This window comes from Rhamphochromis sp. 'chilingali' (genome assembly GCF_963969265.1).
Source record: "Rhamphochromis sp. 'chilingali' genome assembly, chromosome: 1".
NCBI lineage: Eukaryota > Metazoa > Chordata > Actinopteri > Cichliformes > Cichlidae > Rhamphochromis > Rhamphochromis sp. 'chilingali'.
Window position 1 is genome coordinate 4714235 of NC_137929.1, and position 16206 is coordinate 4730440.

General features: G+C 42.9%; 1 protein-coding gene and 1 long non-coding RNA gene across 2 annotated transcripts in view; one reads left to right on the forward strand and one right to left on the reverse strand.

Moving 5' to 3' along the window:
* The window catches only part of LOC308402511 (NACHT, LRR and PYD domains-containing protein 12-like), a 71638-nt gene extending 66978 nt beyond the window's left edge, over window positions 1-4660 (forward strand). Inside the window, exons 11-13 of the mRNA XM_080891413.1 lie at window positions 1074-1247; window positions 3115-3161; window positions 3310-4660. Coding sequence (XP_080747539.1) covers window positions 1074-1247; window positions 3115-3161; window positions 3310-3860 — 772 coding nt within the window. The 3' untranslated portion in view covers window positions 3861-4660. The remainder of the gene's footprint in view (window positions 1-1073; window positions 1248-3114; window positions 3162-3309) is intronic.
* A 3849-nt stretch (window positions 4661-8509) lies between these two features.
* LOC308399346 lies at window positions 8510-14210 on the reverse strand. Its single transcript, XR_013972137.1, has 3 exons — window positions 13502-14210; window positions 11196-11307; window positions 8510-9202 (listed from the first exon to the last, which is right to left on the reverse strand). It is a non-coding gene; the product is annotated as an uncharacterized lncRNA (long non-coding RNA).
* Between the last annotated feature and the right edge of the window lie 1996 nt (window positions 14211-16206).

Here is a 16206-nt window from a genome sequence, read left to right on the forward strand (position 1 = left end):
GAATTGTGGAAGTTTCCCATTCATTTCAATGGGACAAATTAAAGGAAAAAAGTGTAATATTTTAAAAAGTATAATAGTAATAAACACCAAAAGTCATAGCCGGCATTAGCAGAAAGAGCAGAACAGTTTAGAGTTTGAACGGTGAAAATAGCACAAAAATTGTGGAAGTAGATCCACGGCAAAAAGTGTACGGAAACACCCGGAATAATAATAAAGAAGAAAGAGAAACAGGATCTCAATAGTGTGGATGCCTATTAAGGCATCCACACAATAATAAGCACTTCAGCCAAGAGGAGTGCCCGACGAGTAAGCTATTAAGTCTCGACTGTACACCGTGTTCGTGTTTTCCTCCGAAACAATAAGTTCCGTTGGAGCAGTCTTTCAACGCCTCTCTCTGTCTCTCGCAAGAAAAGTTGACCCACACAACAAAGTAAAGCTATTTTTCGGCTACGAGCCGACAGGGACCCCGCCGTATTAGTCAGAGGTCCCTTTACTACAGTTCGGAGTCGCGGACCTTCAGTAATAGTAATAAATCACACAGCAATAGTACATTCACGTTGTTGTAAAAAGCATGATAATATATTAAGTAATCCAAAGTATTCAGAATACGTTACTGTCATTGAGTAACGTAACGGAATACGTTACAGAATACATTTTGGGGCATGTATTCTGTATTCTGTAATGGAATACATTTTAAAAGTAACCTTCCCAACACTGGTCACTACTGCATGTCCTTAACTTTTGTCTCTCTGTTTTGTTCTTGTCTCTCTGAGCTCATCTCTTCTCTTTCCCCTCACCCTGCAACCAGTCATGGTAGATGCTCCTCCTGGAGCCTGTTTTCACTGGGAGGATCTTTGTGTCAAAGGGAGTTCTTCTTCCCACCATCACCAAGTGCTGCTCACAGTGGAGGCGGTTACCTTACACTGTTAAACAGCTTCAGATGACTGTTGTTGTCTGTTGGGTATTGTCACTTATAAATAAAGTTACATTGAATGGATGTAAATGGATAGATGTTATTGTGACAAATAGAAAACAACTGTTGACAGACGGATTGTTGTTTTGTGTGTCTGCAGTCTGTCAGGCTGTCTGATCACAGAGGAAGGCTGTACTTCTCTGGTCTCAGCTCTGAGCTCCAACCCCTCCCATCTGAGAGAGCTGGACCTGAGCTACAATCATCCAGGTGACTCAGGAATGAAGCTGCTGTCGGCTGGACTGAAGGATCCAGGCTGGAGACTGGACACTCTCAGGTATGGAGAGAAAATCTGATAGAGGAGAAAGAGCTGGAAACATTTCCTGTGTCTTTCACTCACTTCCTGTTTGTTTCCTGCAGATGACACATGAACAATCACACATGCAGGAATATTTTCAGGGACAGACACACTAGTCTAGCTGGATAGTTCATGGATATTTATGTGGGGGTCTCCAAGGAGTCTGTTTGCAGGAACATCTAGGTCACAGGTGTACCTGATATAGATACCAGTGTACCTAATAAAGTGTCAGCTAACATTTGGAAATGGAAGCTTAAATAATGACAAACTGTACATTCACAGCTGAATTCACAATAAATTTGTTCTCAAGTGCACATTTTTCTGTTATTGTTCTCAAACAACAGAATGAGAATGAAATATCGATTCTAACAGGGCCCATAAACAGCATTAGCTTAGCAGCATTAGCTTATCAGAGTTTCCATCATGGTCACACAAATCCTTAGCAGAGAAAAGTGGCCTACTTAGCAATAGCTGCTCAAGTTGTATAAAGAAAGGGAAAACAGTAATATTATTAGCTACTAATGGCAGTATACTTAGCATTAACTCCTCACATTGTTGTAATGTAAGGGAAAAGAATTAGCATTATCTAATAATGCTAATTCTTTTCCCTTACATTATATCAACATCATCTGCTTCTTAATTAGCAGATGATGTTGACCTTGGCCCACTGGAAAAGTTCAGAACTAAAGATTTAGGAGTGTTTCTCGATAGCTCTTTCTCATTTGAGAAACAAATAAATTCTGCTTTTAAAACCAGCTGTAAGGTTTGCTTAGAAATATTTACTCATATATGAGTTTTATAATCGATTGCATAATGATAGAGGTTCGATCCTTAGTAGTCTGTGAAGACTCTGTGTGCCTTCCAGAGTGCTCTGGCATGCACACACCACTTGGGGCCATGAGAGAGGTCGTACCCTCTCTTACTGATTTATGGTGTAGGAGGACACCTACTCTGTGTCTGGTTAAGTATAAGAGCCCTTTGTTAGGGGGACCGCTGGACTCTTAGCACCAGCTTTGGGGTCACAGGGTCACATCTGGAACACACACACACACACACACACACACACACACACACACACACACACACACACACACACACACACACACACACACTCTATGCACAGACTGGTACTCTTTGTTCATACCTGTGTAAGACGTCATAATGAACTTGTGCATATTCATGTAAGCTCAATAAAGAGCAGTGTTACGAGGGAGCAGACGAGAGCGACTGAGGTCAAGTGAAGGAACGGCGCTGTCACAGTTCTCTCCCTCATCAATTGTCTGGTTCCAGCGGTGGGTCTGTGCTAGACGACCCATCAGCAGCTTTTTCCACTGGTTACCAGTACGTGGTAGAATCCACTTCCAGATCTGGTTGTCTTTAAATCTGTGAATGGATTGGCTCCATCTTATCTCTCTTTAACAAAATAATCCAAGTGGAGCCCTCAGGTCTGCAGATAAGCAGCTTCTGACCAGAACTAGACGTAAAAACAGAGGTGAGCTTTATCGATGGCTGCAGCCAAACTCTGGAACAGTCGCCCTTCACATCAGGTCGTCACCAACACTGGACATTTTTAAAAGCCGGTTGGAAACACATTTGTACTCTGTAGCTTTCAATCCTGACCAGTCTTTATAGTCATTACTGTGTATGTTTCCTATTTTCTCTCTACTCTGTGCAGCACTTTGGCTCAAGCTGTTTTTAAATGTGCTGATAAATAAATGTAGATTTCTTTGAATAAAACAGTGGAGCCGAGCTTTGAGCTCAGTGTGTAACAGTGTGTGTGTGAGAGCCATGTAATGTCCATGTGTGCATGCTGACTGTGCTGCTCTGACCCCCCTCCTCCTTTCAGGGTGGAGCCTGCTGGAGTCCGATGGTTGACACCAGGTCTGAGGAAGTGTAAGTGTGTTTTTAATGGGATTCATGAAAACAAAGCAGCACACATTCAACCATCTTCATCATGTCAGGAGTCATCATCAAAGTGTCAATCAATGAACAGATGATGGATCAATAACTGCAGCTGGATTGTGTTTGTTCTCTCCATCAGATTCCTGTCAACTCACAATCGACACAAACACAGTGAACACAAAGCTCCAACTGTCTGACAACAACAGGAAGGTGACACAAGTGGAGGAGGTTCAGTCATATCCTGATCATCCAGACAGATTTGATGTTTATCAGCTGCTGTGTAGAAATGGTCTGACTGGTCGCTGTTACTGGGAGGTCGAGTGGAGAGGAAACGTTTGTATATCAGTGAGTTACAGAAGCATCAGAAGGAAAGGAGTCAGTTATGACTGTTGGTTTGGATGGAATGATCAGTCCTGGAGTCTGGAGTGTGATGAAGACGATGATGATGATCCCTTTACTGTCTGGCACAATAGCATAGGAACATCCATCTCCTCCTCCTCCTCCTCCTCCTCCTCCTCTGTCTCTAACAGAGCAGCAGTGTATGTGGACTGTCCTGCTGGCACTCTGTCCTTCTACAGAGTCTCCTCTGACACTCTGATCCACCTCCACACCTTCAACACCACATTCACTCAAACTCTTTATCCTGGGTTTCTGTTCTTGTCTCGTGGTGCTTCAGTGTCCCTGTGCTGAGTGGAGTGTAAAGAGTGTCTCCTGTTACAGAAACACTCTGACTGTTGAACAGATAGTTCAGTCTGTACATGTCTGTCTCTTTCACTCACAAACACGTTTTCAGATTCATGGATTCAATCAGTTGATGTTTGAAACTCTTCTAAATGATTCCTTGTAAACTTCTTCCTCTTCAGTCACAAACAAACAGGAAGTGATGTCACATGTGTTCCTGTCCACACAGCAGAATGAGTCTATTGCTGACAGTGATGTACAAACAGAGTGAGCATTTCTGAGGCCCAAAATAAACTGAGTAGTTCACTGAATGAACAATGGACTGTGAGCTCAGTTCCTTCATCATTAGTATGGATTATATATGTATATGTATTATATTAGTATCATATATATCAGGTGCTGCTGCTTTCAGTCATTGTGCAAATGTGCTGTTTGTAAAGTTGTAAAGCTGCAGTCAGCTGAGACTGAAGAAGTCACCTGATCAGTGAGCAAACGTTTCTGAAAACGTCCAGATGAACAGAATCAACCTTTTGGGATCAGCCAGCAATGCAGCATCATTGTTGTTCAGCTTCAGAGGTTTGCAGGAATGAACTGATGACCAGAAACAGCTGCAAAGTCCAAGAAAATACCAGCTGGAGTTCAGCTGCATTTGAAGAAGTCAAAGAAAAGTAAGGATGGCAAAGGGCGACGTTTTCTTCCAAAGAGCTGCAAACATGGTCGACGCCTCATTAGAAGAATCATCTGGACATTTGTGAGGAACTCTAACCAAGAAAGCAACGTCACACAGATCCAACAGACAGTTTCCATGACTGCAAGTGTTGAGTGGAAAAATGCTACATTGCATTATTGCATCCTCTCACCACAGGAGGCGCTGTTGGCACCACTGATTGCTGATCAGCTGTTCTCTGATGATCTGATTGATACTGTGAATAACGGGACTCACTGAACTCTGTGACACAGTGAAGATTACAGAGTTTAACTTCAACATCTGACTGACGTCACACAGACAGAAGGATGAACCAGTGAGGCACAGAACACAGTTACTGGAGATACTGGATCAGCTCCATGTGAACCTCTGATGGAGAAGCTGCTGAGCCAGAGAAACATCAGGACATGACAGCAGCTGCACTTATCTAACAACATGTAGCAGAGCTGATCTATGTTAGAGGATCTATCACAGCAGCTGAAGCCAAAGTCCAACACTGGATACCAGCTGAGCCTGTGCTGAGTGTAGTGTTACAGGAAAAGGGCAGAAACACTGGTAGCTCCCAGTGATGCTGACTGGGGCACAGAGCTGAATGATGCAGCATCAGGACACTGTTTCAGTCTGACTGACAGAGAAACCTGTAGCTGTATCTACATGTGAGGCAGAGGCCACACAAGCAGCTTTCTATGTTTCACAGTGACTGAGATCTTCAGTGGGGGTGGACATGCTCCTGTACAGACCTCTGAGGAGAACCAAGGTGCAGTCAAAGAGTCCAGTCTGTCCTCACAGATGTGAACATGTGCTTTCATCAGGTCTGCTGTCAGCTAGCAGGCTCACATCAGAATCACTGTTCCTGAAAAACACAGTCTGTGTGACATCATCAGTCAGCTGATGGTCCCAGATCTGAATGGTTTCTGTCTCTACTGAGGAAGTCAGAGAATATCACTGAGGTGTGGATCAGGTCTGAGTGAGCTGTGGAGGGACAGCTTTAAACAGTCCACAGGTCTCACGTCCTGCTCAGTCTGGTAGCAGATACCTCGTATTGTTCCAGATGTGCTGACATCAGCAGCAGCACAGCTGTGTGATACCATGAATCTCAGTTATTGATCCAACACACAGTAAATACAAAGATCAGGATTTCTGAGAGTAATCATTATGAGTCTGAACACATGATCACTGAATGTTAGTCTCCACAATAATAAGCTAACACAAGCAAACACAGCTTTCAGCTCTTATTTTGAAACTGGCTTATTTAGAGAGCTGTGATGTGAGCGTGCCTGGCTCTGAGGCACTTGGGTCAGCCTCTGTTGTTTAGAAGTGTTACAGACTGTGAATGACACAGACCTGTCAGTTTCCATGTTTGTCTGTAACACAGCTCAGGGGCTCCATGCTGAACGCATCCATCCAGTGTTATTGATCCAGGACTGATACTGAAGGAAACGGTTTCCAGGGCCTAATCCGTGGATCGACTTCCTTCGAGGCGTGGACGTCTATCAGCAGAGAATGTACCTTCACCTATCAGCAGAGAATGTCCCTTAGTCTGTAACACAGTCAAATATATTCTCAGGTAATATTCAAGCATGCCATTCAGCGTGTTAGTACGAGCTCGGGAGCAGCTTGGGAGAACAAGAAAACAGAGACTGCTTCAGGTTGTCTTCCCAAATTGACTCAACTTTATTCACAAGTACAACAGTTTATATAGAGGGTAAAATTCATGAGACAGCAGATTATCAGTTTAAACCAGTACAGACCAAGATAAGGGAGCGTCTTCCTGCCCTTGGGTGAAGAAGCATCCTTTGTGTAGTTTATGTTAGATTATAATATTATTTTATGCCATGTTATACCCCTAATTAAAGATTGTGAATTATTATGTAGTTTTAGTTTGCATTATTCTCCTGAATTAGAAGAAGCTGATAACTATTGCATTAGTTAAACTGATGTGCATTATATTAAACTGTTGACTTATTGTGAATGAATGATATTGTTTTTTGATGCATTATACTGCTGAGTTATAAGAAATACTGTTTGCAGAAAGTCATTGCCTTATTTGTCTGATTAGAAGAGAACAGAACATACATACAAAGCATGTGAATGTTTAGGCTTTTTATGATAAGGTGGAGGCACCAGAGGCTATAAAAGTTTGAGCAATGCTCCACCATTTTGAGATCTGAGGCTGTCTGCATCAGTGTCCATCTCCCACGTGTGTGATCATTAAAATCATCGTTTGACTCAACCCGACCGGACCAGTGTTGTTATTGTGGTCTTTCTCTTGTCTCCACCCCTGATATTTTGAACCTTAACATTAGTTCAGCTACAATTGTGATTATCTCAGCGACATATTTTCAAGGCACAAAACAAAGAGTTCTTACATTAGTGAAATCTGAAACAAACCATTTGGCCTACAACAGGCGTCTCCTAAAAGATTAAGAAACTAATGTAGCTGAGGGAGTGATCTCTGTGGTATTTCAACCTTGTACCAGCCTGTGATTCTCACACATCAATTCTTGGGTCAAAGAGAAAAATAACTAAAACAAAGGGGCCTTATTGAATGACAGAGTTTTCCTGCATAATGTCACTATAAAACAATATCCAGTAAATGCTCCCATGGTACTAAAATACCTAACAGTTCCACTCTTTTTTTTATTATTATTTTTTTAAAATAATAACTCAAATAGAAAGGAAAAATCACAAATGTAATAACATAATATAAAAAGCAAATCATAAAATGTAATAGTTCACAACCTAATGTTCAATATACACATCAGGAACGTCATTGGTAACATCTGGCATATCCTCAGGATCAATTTGTGCTAATTGCAAATACATTCAAGTAGCTGTACTGGTAGCTATATTGGTTATCATTGAAAATGTGGCTTCCAGAAATGTGAACAGGGTTGCAGTTTACAATACGAAATAGTAAATAAAAATCCTAAGGTTAATGCAGTAGATATGATTAATAACCTAAATATATAAAAAAAGACAGTTCTTTAGTCGTCTCCTGGCCTGGTCCCAGGTTCGAGAGACCCCGTATAAGCGTCGTGTGATGACAATGGGCATTTCATTTTCTCCATTATCAGGATGAAACGAGTCTATCTTTATCAGGTTAGACATTGTGTGGTACTCTAGGCTTTCTGTTCCTGCTGGAGGTTCGAGTACCTTGTTGTTGTTCAGGCGGGGGATCAAAGGGCTTTCTGAGTCTTGGCTCTTTCAGGCATTGTGTGTTAATCAGTGATTGTGTGTGTGTAGGTGTATTGGATCCGGGCGTTGGCTCGCCTGAGTCGTCATCTACTTGATCCGACGCCTTAGGTGGTTTGTGGGGCTGGTCTTAACCCTGCTGGCATGAATCCACTGAGGTTGTCCGTCTGTTAGGATGCTGGTTCTCGTCACTGGAAGTACAGTCTGGGGGCTGGAACACGCGGCCTCCCCGAGTGCCCTTGGTTTTAGCGACTTTACCAACACCGCATCTCCTGCTTTCCACGGATGGGTTGGATCTATGGAAGGGAGAGGCTTAGAGAGACAAACTTTCTGATAGTTATTATTCAGTGTTTCTACCAGGTTATGAACATAGTCAGACAATGCAGTGTCTATGTCCCCTTCCAATAGCGGTGCCCCCCTGGAGGCTGACCATGGTGTTGGAAACGGTCTTCCCATGAATATTTCAAATGGAGATAATTTGGTTGCTGCGGATGGAGTCATTCTAATCTCGCAGAGGATTTGAGGAAGTAGTTTGATCCAGGTCATTCCTGTTTCTATCATTGCTTTAGTCAGGCGATTCTTTATGGTCCTATTCATTCTTTCTACAACTCCTGAACTCTGAGGATGGTATGGCACATGATATTTCCAGTCTATTGCTAGAGTTTTAGCACACTTTTGAATTACTTCTGATGTGAATGAAGGCCCTCTATCACTGTTAATCTGGTGAGGTATTCCAAATCTGGGTATTATTTCATTGCACAACTTTTGACAGACTACTTCTGCAGTTTCTTTTGATGTTGGATAAGCTTCTACCCATTTACTAAATTGGTCTACTATTACCAATAAGTACTTGATGCTTCCTTGTGCTGGCATGTGTGTAAAATCAATTTGTAATGTATGAAATGGGAAATCTGGTTGTGGTAAATGCTGATGTTTTGCTTTTGGTTTTCCTACATTAGTTCGTGCACATGTTAGACAGGTTGCTAATATGCGTTTTACTGCGTGTGATGTTTTCTCGATTACAAATCTTGATTTTATTGCTCCTATTACCCCTCTTTGTCCGACATGACTCACACCGTGAAAATGGCGGACAAGGATTGGCAGTAGTGAAGATGGGAGGGCAATCAAACCCTCAAGGTTTTTGTATAAGCCGTCTCTGTTATCTAAGGTACAATCATTACTTTCCCAGTAAGTGTAATCTAAGGCAGAGGCTTGCTCTTGTATGAATTTTAGGTCAACATTTGTTTCTAAATAGTCTGGGAGTGTGACAAGTGGCAGCTGTAAAGGCAAAGATAATACTTCCTTTCTGGGTGGTTGCTGTGAGGCAGCAGCTGCTTTCGCGGTTACGTCTGCAAGAGCATTTCCCACTGCTTCGTCTGTGTCAGCCGTGCTGTGCCCCTTCGTTTTAACAACTGCAATTGCCGATGGCAGCTGTATAGCCTGCAAAAGTCTTTGAACAAGGTCAGAATTAGCGATCGATTTTCCATCAGCAGATGTGAATCCTCTTTGTCTCCATAATGTGCCAAAGTCATGCACCACACCGAATGCATAACGGCTATCAGTGTAAATTGTTACCCGCTTATCCACATGTAACTCACAGGCGCGTATTAAAGCCATGAGCTCTGCTTTTTGTGCTGAGTGAAATGGTAATGAGTGAGCCTCTAGTATGATGTCAGGCAATGTCACCACCGAATAGCCACAAAGAAATGAGTTGTCATTTGGTTTTGAACAGGACCCGTCCACATAAACAATGACTGAGTCTGGGATTGGTGTCTGCTCTAAGTCTGGGCGTGGTGCTGTGGATTCCTGTATACGTGTCATACAATCATGATCGTCAGGGTCGTCTGAACCATCCTGTCGGTCAGAGGAACATAGCATACGAATGAGTAAGTGTGCTGGCGAATTGGGTGTGCTGCTTGCTTTTATAGTGAGATTTGCTGTTGAAGTCAGTGTAGCTTCATAACCTGAGCGACGTTGTGCGGTCATATGTTGTGTAGTTATGTTTGCTAGAATGGTCGTGACCTGGTGATTGGTGTGTAGAATAGTGTCATGTGAGAGTGTGAGCTTCTCGCAGTCCCTTATCATGATAGAGCAAGCTGCTACTGCTCTCAGGCAGGCCGGCATCCCCTGAACTACTGCTGGCAGCACCTTTGAGTAGAAGGCTACTGGACGGTAGCCACAGCCATGCTCTTGGGCCAATACACCTGCACAGGTTGTGCAGTTCTCTGTGACGTACAGGTGGAACGGTAAGTGGTAGTCAGGCAGACCCAAACAAGGGGCGGAGGTCAGCGCTCCCTTTAATGCATTGAAAGAGGCAGTCATTTCTGTGGACCACAGTATTCGAGGAGGCTTGTCTTTTTTGCAGCATTCACGCAGAATGTGGTCATGAAAAGAACAGTCTGGTATCCACTGTCTGCAATAGTTCACCATGCCTAGGAAAGACAGCATTTCCTTCTGTGTAGTGGGCTTAGGGACAGAGGTCACAGCTTTGACCCTGTCTGTAGTCATGGAACGTTGTCCGTGAGACAGTGTAAATCCCAAATATTGAACAGAAGTCTGACAGTACTGCATTTTCTTTGCTGATGCTTTGTGGCCAGTCTGTTGGAGGTGCTGGAGTAGCATATGTGTGGCAGTTTGACATAGTTTTTCACTTTCAGCACAGAGGAGGAGATCATCTACATACTGCATCAGAGTACAGCCCTCTGGAGGAATGAAGCCGTCCAGCGTAGCACGTACCACCATTGAGAAAGCCGCAGGGCTGTCTACCATGCCTTGGGATAAGCGAGTCCATGTGTACTGCTTATCTCTATGTGTAAAAGCAAATATCGGCTGTGTGTCCTCATGCACAGGTACTGAGAAAAAGGCGGAGCACAAATCCGCCACAGTAAAATGTGTGGCTGTTGCTGGAATAGATGTCAGTATGCTGGGAACATCTGGGACGATGTGTGGCAGAGGCATAATGACTGCATTAACTTGCCTTAAGTCTTGTGTGAAACGCCATACGCCAGGTTTGTTAGGCTTTGGCACAGGATTGACAGGAGTGTTATATGGAGATACTGTGGGCTTTATTACTCCAGCTGTCAATAAATCTCCTATGATGATGTCTAGGGCTGCGGCTTTTTCAGCGGAAATGGGATATTGCTTGACATATACCGGCTTGTTTTTTAGCTGAGCATGATAAGGTGTACAATCAATAAATCCTACATCATTCTCACCTCTTGACCATAATGTCATGTTTTGATATTCAGCTGGCAATGTGACAGCAGAGATAGTGCAGTGTATGGGGTAGGTTAGATCTATGTGTCGACATGGTGCAGTAATGTCATAGCCTATGTCTGAGTTATGTGACAAAACCACTGTTCGGCCTTCACTGGTGTGAGCAGTTATCATGTTGCTGAACAGTGTGAGAGAAACAAATATGTGGCTTCCAGGCATGGGGTTACCTGGTAACGGTGTTTGCACATGTTTTTGACACAGAGTGTGACGTGGGGTACCAGTCAGATGGATATTGAGTTCATTCTCCGCTGAGGCGTCCAGCTGACACAGAGGCTGTTCCTTCTCCATGGTGTCGGTGCATAGGGCAGAGAAAACATAGCTGTTATCAGTATCTGCAAACATTTCACCCTTTGTGTTAAATGAAATACACAAGTTCATTTTTGCCATTAAATCTCTGCCTAATAGATTCACAGGCGAGTTTGGAATAATTATGAATGGATGATATGTAATTTCATCTGGTTTTGGGCCCCAGCGTGTTTTTAGAGAATGAGTTTTGGGGCATTGCACTAGAGTTCCGTTTATTCCCATGGTGTTGATGCACACAGAGGAAACAGGCCCACTATAGAATTTTCCAGACAGTGAACTTTTAGTGGCTCCACTGTCAACTAAAAAGGAATAAATCTTTTCACCTATTTCTATATCTAACATGGGCAAGCTTTCTGTGTTACGGGACAATTGCAAATGTAGCATCGTGTGTAGTGCTTCACACTGTCCCTCATCTTCACCTGGGCCTCCCTATTGTCGGTCCAGTCTTTCGTTATCATATGGGTGGGGATTAAAATGTGGATTATAAGGTTGCTGCCTAAGTGCAAAGGGGCCATTATTTTGATGTGATTCCTGTCTGCGTTGCCAGTTACCTTGTCTGTAAGAGCTCTGCTGACGCCTAGTGGCAGGAGCTGGTCCTGTGTTTTGTGGTTGAGACCTATGTGCTGCTGATTTGCATTCCCTCCTCCAGTGTCCTATTTTTCCACAATAAAAACATACGTCTCCACTCCTATCTCTCCTTCTGAAATCTCCCTGCTGCGCTTGTTGAGGGGACGGGGCCCCTGCATACATCATTTTTTCACTTTCCTCTGAGCCTTCAACATCAAAATTCAACATCATCTTAACAGTTTTAGCCTTCGTGCTGTTGGGGAAAAGATCTGCACCAGCTTTTGTTTTGACAAGTGTGATAAAGTTCTTTATTTTCATGTCATAGAGATTATCAGTGGCAGTCAGCTTCAATAGTTGTGAACATTCTGGATGAATATTGTTTAAGAATGTTGTTATGAAAATCTGATCATTTCCTCCTTCAGGCATGCATGCCTCATTAGTCCAGCAGTGTGTGAAACGTTTCATAAAAACTAGAATGGATTCATCTGGCTTTTGCTTACACATGGTTACTGCATTTAAATCAATTTTATCTCTAGACATTGTGAGCAGAAATTTCTTTAGATTTTGAAAAAAGGCTGTGATTTTGTCATCGTTTATCCACAAAAACGAGGTGGTGTTGGCTGCTTGGTCATTTTTAGGGTCTAGTTCCTCTACTTCTTCAATAAGCTGAGATTCAGTCACACCTGGGATTCGTTGACATAATATATATCTATAGTCAGGCCCACCCAAGTGGTGGTATCTGGTACTTCTCTGTAATGCAGAAACAAAGGCTGTAGGATTTTGTAGAGGATCGGGAAGTTCTTTAATGGTTGCTGCTAACTCTGAAATTTTAGGGGGTTGAATGCAACACATGTCCCCTATTATCATGAACGGGAGGGAGGTGCTGACGTCATTAAATTGTGATCCCTGCTTTTCTTTATAACGGGTGTTTTTGTGGGGGCCCTCTTGAGTTTTTTCCTCTTTTTTCTGCTTTAAGTAGTTCCTTATTAAATTTCTGGTGTTAGTTATTGCTTTTGGCACAGTCAAACCATTCGCTACTCTAGTGTGGCGCTGAACATGATTATCTATGACGGAAACGGCTTGCTGCAGTTCAGCTTCCGTACATTCAGTTAAAGGATCTTTCATGATTTCCTCACACTCTGTCATTAACTGTTTTGTTTGCTTTTTATGTTCCTGTAACTCTCTTTCTCGTTCAGTGTATTCTCGTTCCTGTCTTTGATCTAGGTTAAACCAGTCATCTTCTTCTGATTTAGGTGTCATTTCAGTGCCTTCCTCACTCCTTTGGGATTTTGCTGTTATATCAGGATATACGCGCTGGTGACGTGCAGCCGCCGCAGCAGCTATTAATTCTGTTTTTTCATCATAAGGCGGCGGAGCCGTAGGTTGAACGGATGGGCATATAAGGCTAGTTTTTTCTGCAGTGGATTTACTAGAGCCTACACTGGCTTGATTTAAAGCATTTACGTCTGGCTCGGGTCCTTTTTTCCATAGCGGTAGCATGCGATTGGTCACATCACGACATTCTATCATATATTTTTTACAGGACTTTTTAATCAGCCTACTTTCCTTATCACAAATAGTATTTAACATTTCTACTGACCTGTTTTCTGGCGATAATCGTTCGGGATAGGGCTCCGGAAATACATTAGGATGCATTAAAGTTATAGTTCTTAAGTTCGAGACGAAATCAGTCACGTAAGCACTTCCGCATGTTCTGGATACGTAATCATGGAAGTCTTCATTGATTCGCGAGCGTGGGTTAAACGTAACCGGAAGTGGGAGTCGTACTGAGCCGCTATTTGTGATTTTATATATTTTTTTTTTTCGGTTTTACAGTTAATTTTGATTTTTTATCGGACCCGTCTAAGGTCTTTGAATTATTCTGACCCATGGTCAGTGATTTCCAGAGGGGTTTAGACGCTTTGAAGGATTTAAGTTAGTTTTTATTTTTGCTGTGGCACACCTGAGGTTACTTGATTTTTTTGCTAGCAATTTTATGTTTTTAGTGAGCAACTTCTCACTTTTTAACGAGCAACTTCTCGTTTTATGACCCCAGGCAACTTCCTGTGTCCTTTCTGCTGGTGAGCAACTTCTTAGTTTATGACAGCAGGCAACTTCCTGTGTCCTTTCTGCTTTTATTTACAAAACAACAGGCAACTTCCTGTGTTTCTATGTGGGCCACTAAAGAAGGCTCCTCAGTGTATCCCACTTGTTACTATGTGGGCCACCGAAGAAGGCCTCGTCAGCGTATCCCGTTTCTATGTGGATCACTGAGAAAGGCATAACACAGTCTTATAAAATAAAAGACGAGTGCCTACCTTCGTCAGGATCCCACTTCTGACACCAAAATTGAAGGAAACTGTTTCCAGGGCCTACTCCGTGGATCGGCTTCCTCCGAGGCGTGGACGTCTATCAGCAGAGAATGTACCTTCACCTATCAGCAGAGAATGTCCCTTAGTCTGTAACACAGTCAAATATATTCTCAAGTAATATTCAAGCATGCCATTCAGCGTGTTAGTACGAGCAGCTCGGGAGCAGCTTGGGAGAACAAGAAAACAGAGACTGCTTTAGATTGTCTTCCCAAAGTGACTCAACTTTATTCACAAGTACAACAGTTTATATAGAGGGTAAAATTCATGAGACAGCAGATTTATCAGTTTAAACCAGTACAGACCAAGATAAGGCAGCGTCTTCCTGCCCTTGGGTGAAGAAGCATCCTTTGTGTAGTTTATTAGTTCAGCTACAATTGTGATTATCTCAGCGACATATTTTCAAGGCACAAAACGAAGAGTTCTTACATTAGTGAAATCTGAAACAAACCATTTGGCCTTCAACAGGCGCCTAAAAGATTAAGAAACTAATGTAGCTGAGGGAGTGATCTCTGTGGTATTTCAACCTTGTACCAGCCTGTGATTCTCACACATCAATTCTTGGGTCAAAGAGAAAAATAACTAAAACAAAGGGGCCTTATTGAATGACAGAGTTTTCCTGTATAATGTCACTATAAAACAATATCCAGTAAATGCTCCCATGGTACTAAAATACCTAACAGTGACCCTGGAGTAGGAATCACCCAGAAAAGTCACCTTATGCCAGAAGTTTTAGTGAGACGGGAACAACATTACAGCTCTGATGTCATTGACCTGTGCAGTGAGGACATATTGAACTGTGAGGACACAGCTTATAGGTTCAACACTGACCCTGGGTCAGCATGTGCAGGTGACATGGTGTTGGTGTCACCACTACAGACAGCTCAGGTTCAACTGGTTCTTCTTTGATTTGCTTCTATAGCACAAAGGTTGACACCAGTCTGGTCCAGTTAGCATCTGAATCCATAAACGTGTGAGCTCGTCCCACCAGAGGACGTCAGCATCATGGGGATAATGTCTACAGCAGGAAAACACAGGGACAGTTGGGTTTGCTGCACATCTGGAACACACAGTTAGCTCAGATATGTTCATGTCGCTAACACCAATACAGTGACTGAGTGCTCTATAGCAGCTAATGCTAACAACTGTAACACTGCTGTTTGTCATGGTTTTCAGACCAAATGATAACAAAACGTTGGGAAAAGTGAAATATTGGAACATGAAATCATAAATTATTACATTTAAACAACAATAATACAGCTAAATTTCCCCTGTTGGCTCATAAGCTGCTCACCTGGATGCTACATCAGTGCAGTCCTCTCTGAACATTAGATAATCAACACACACACACTTATTGTTGAGAGGCTGACTTCACTAAACTCACAGAAACTCTTAAGAAGCTCCTCAAATGATGACTTTGGAGTTTTGTGTTACTGTCAGTGTATAAAAGCTAGAAAAGGAAGAAAAGCAGGAGAAATGATCAAAGTGCTGCTGTGTGCAGGAAGAACTACAACATGTTAGTGAGAAACACAAACAGGGTGTGAAACACACTCCAGAGGAAACGCTGTGTGCAGGCTGTCTGTGACTTCCTGTGTCTCTGCCACAGACTGGGACAGACACCAGTGAAACCAGTCACTGTGGTCATGTGCTTGTAGCCAGCAGCCTGTGATGTGAGGCTGCTTGAGTCAGTCGTCTGCTTCCACCATGTAAACCTTGGTGTCTCCTACATGCACAGATGTTTCCTACAGACTGTGCTGCTCCAGCTGTCACACAGATGTTGAATCAGCAACATCTGCTGTCACGTCCTCCCTGGTCCCACAGATAACAGGCTGCATACAAGAGGCTCACCTCTGCTACCTGCTGCTCCACTCCCCATCGCTGTTTTGGCCACGCCTCCCGTTGGTCAGCAGGTAAAGGTGAAGCCTGGGACATGGAA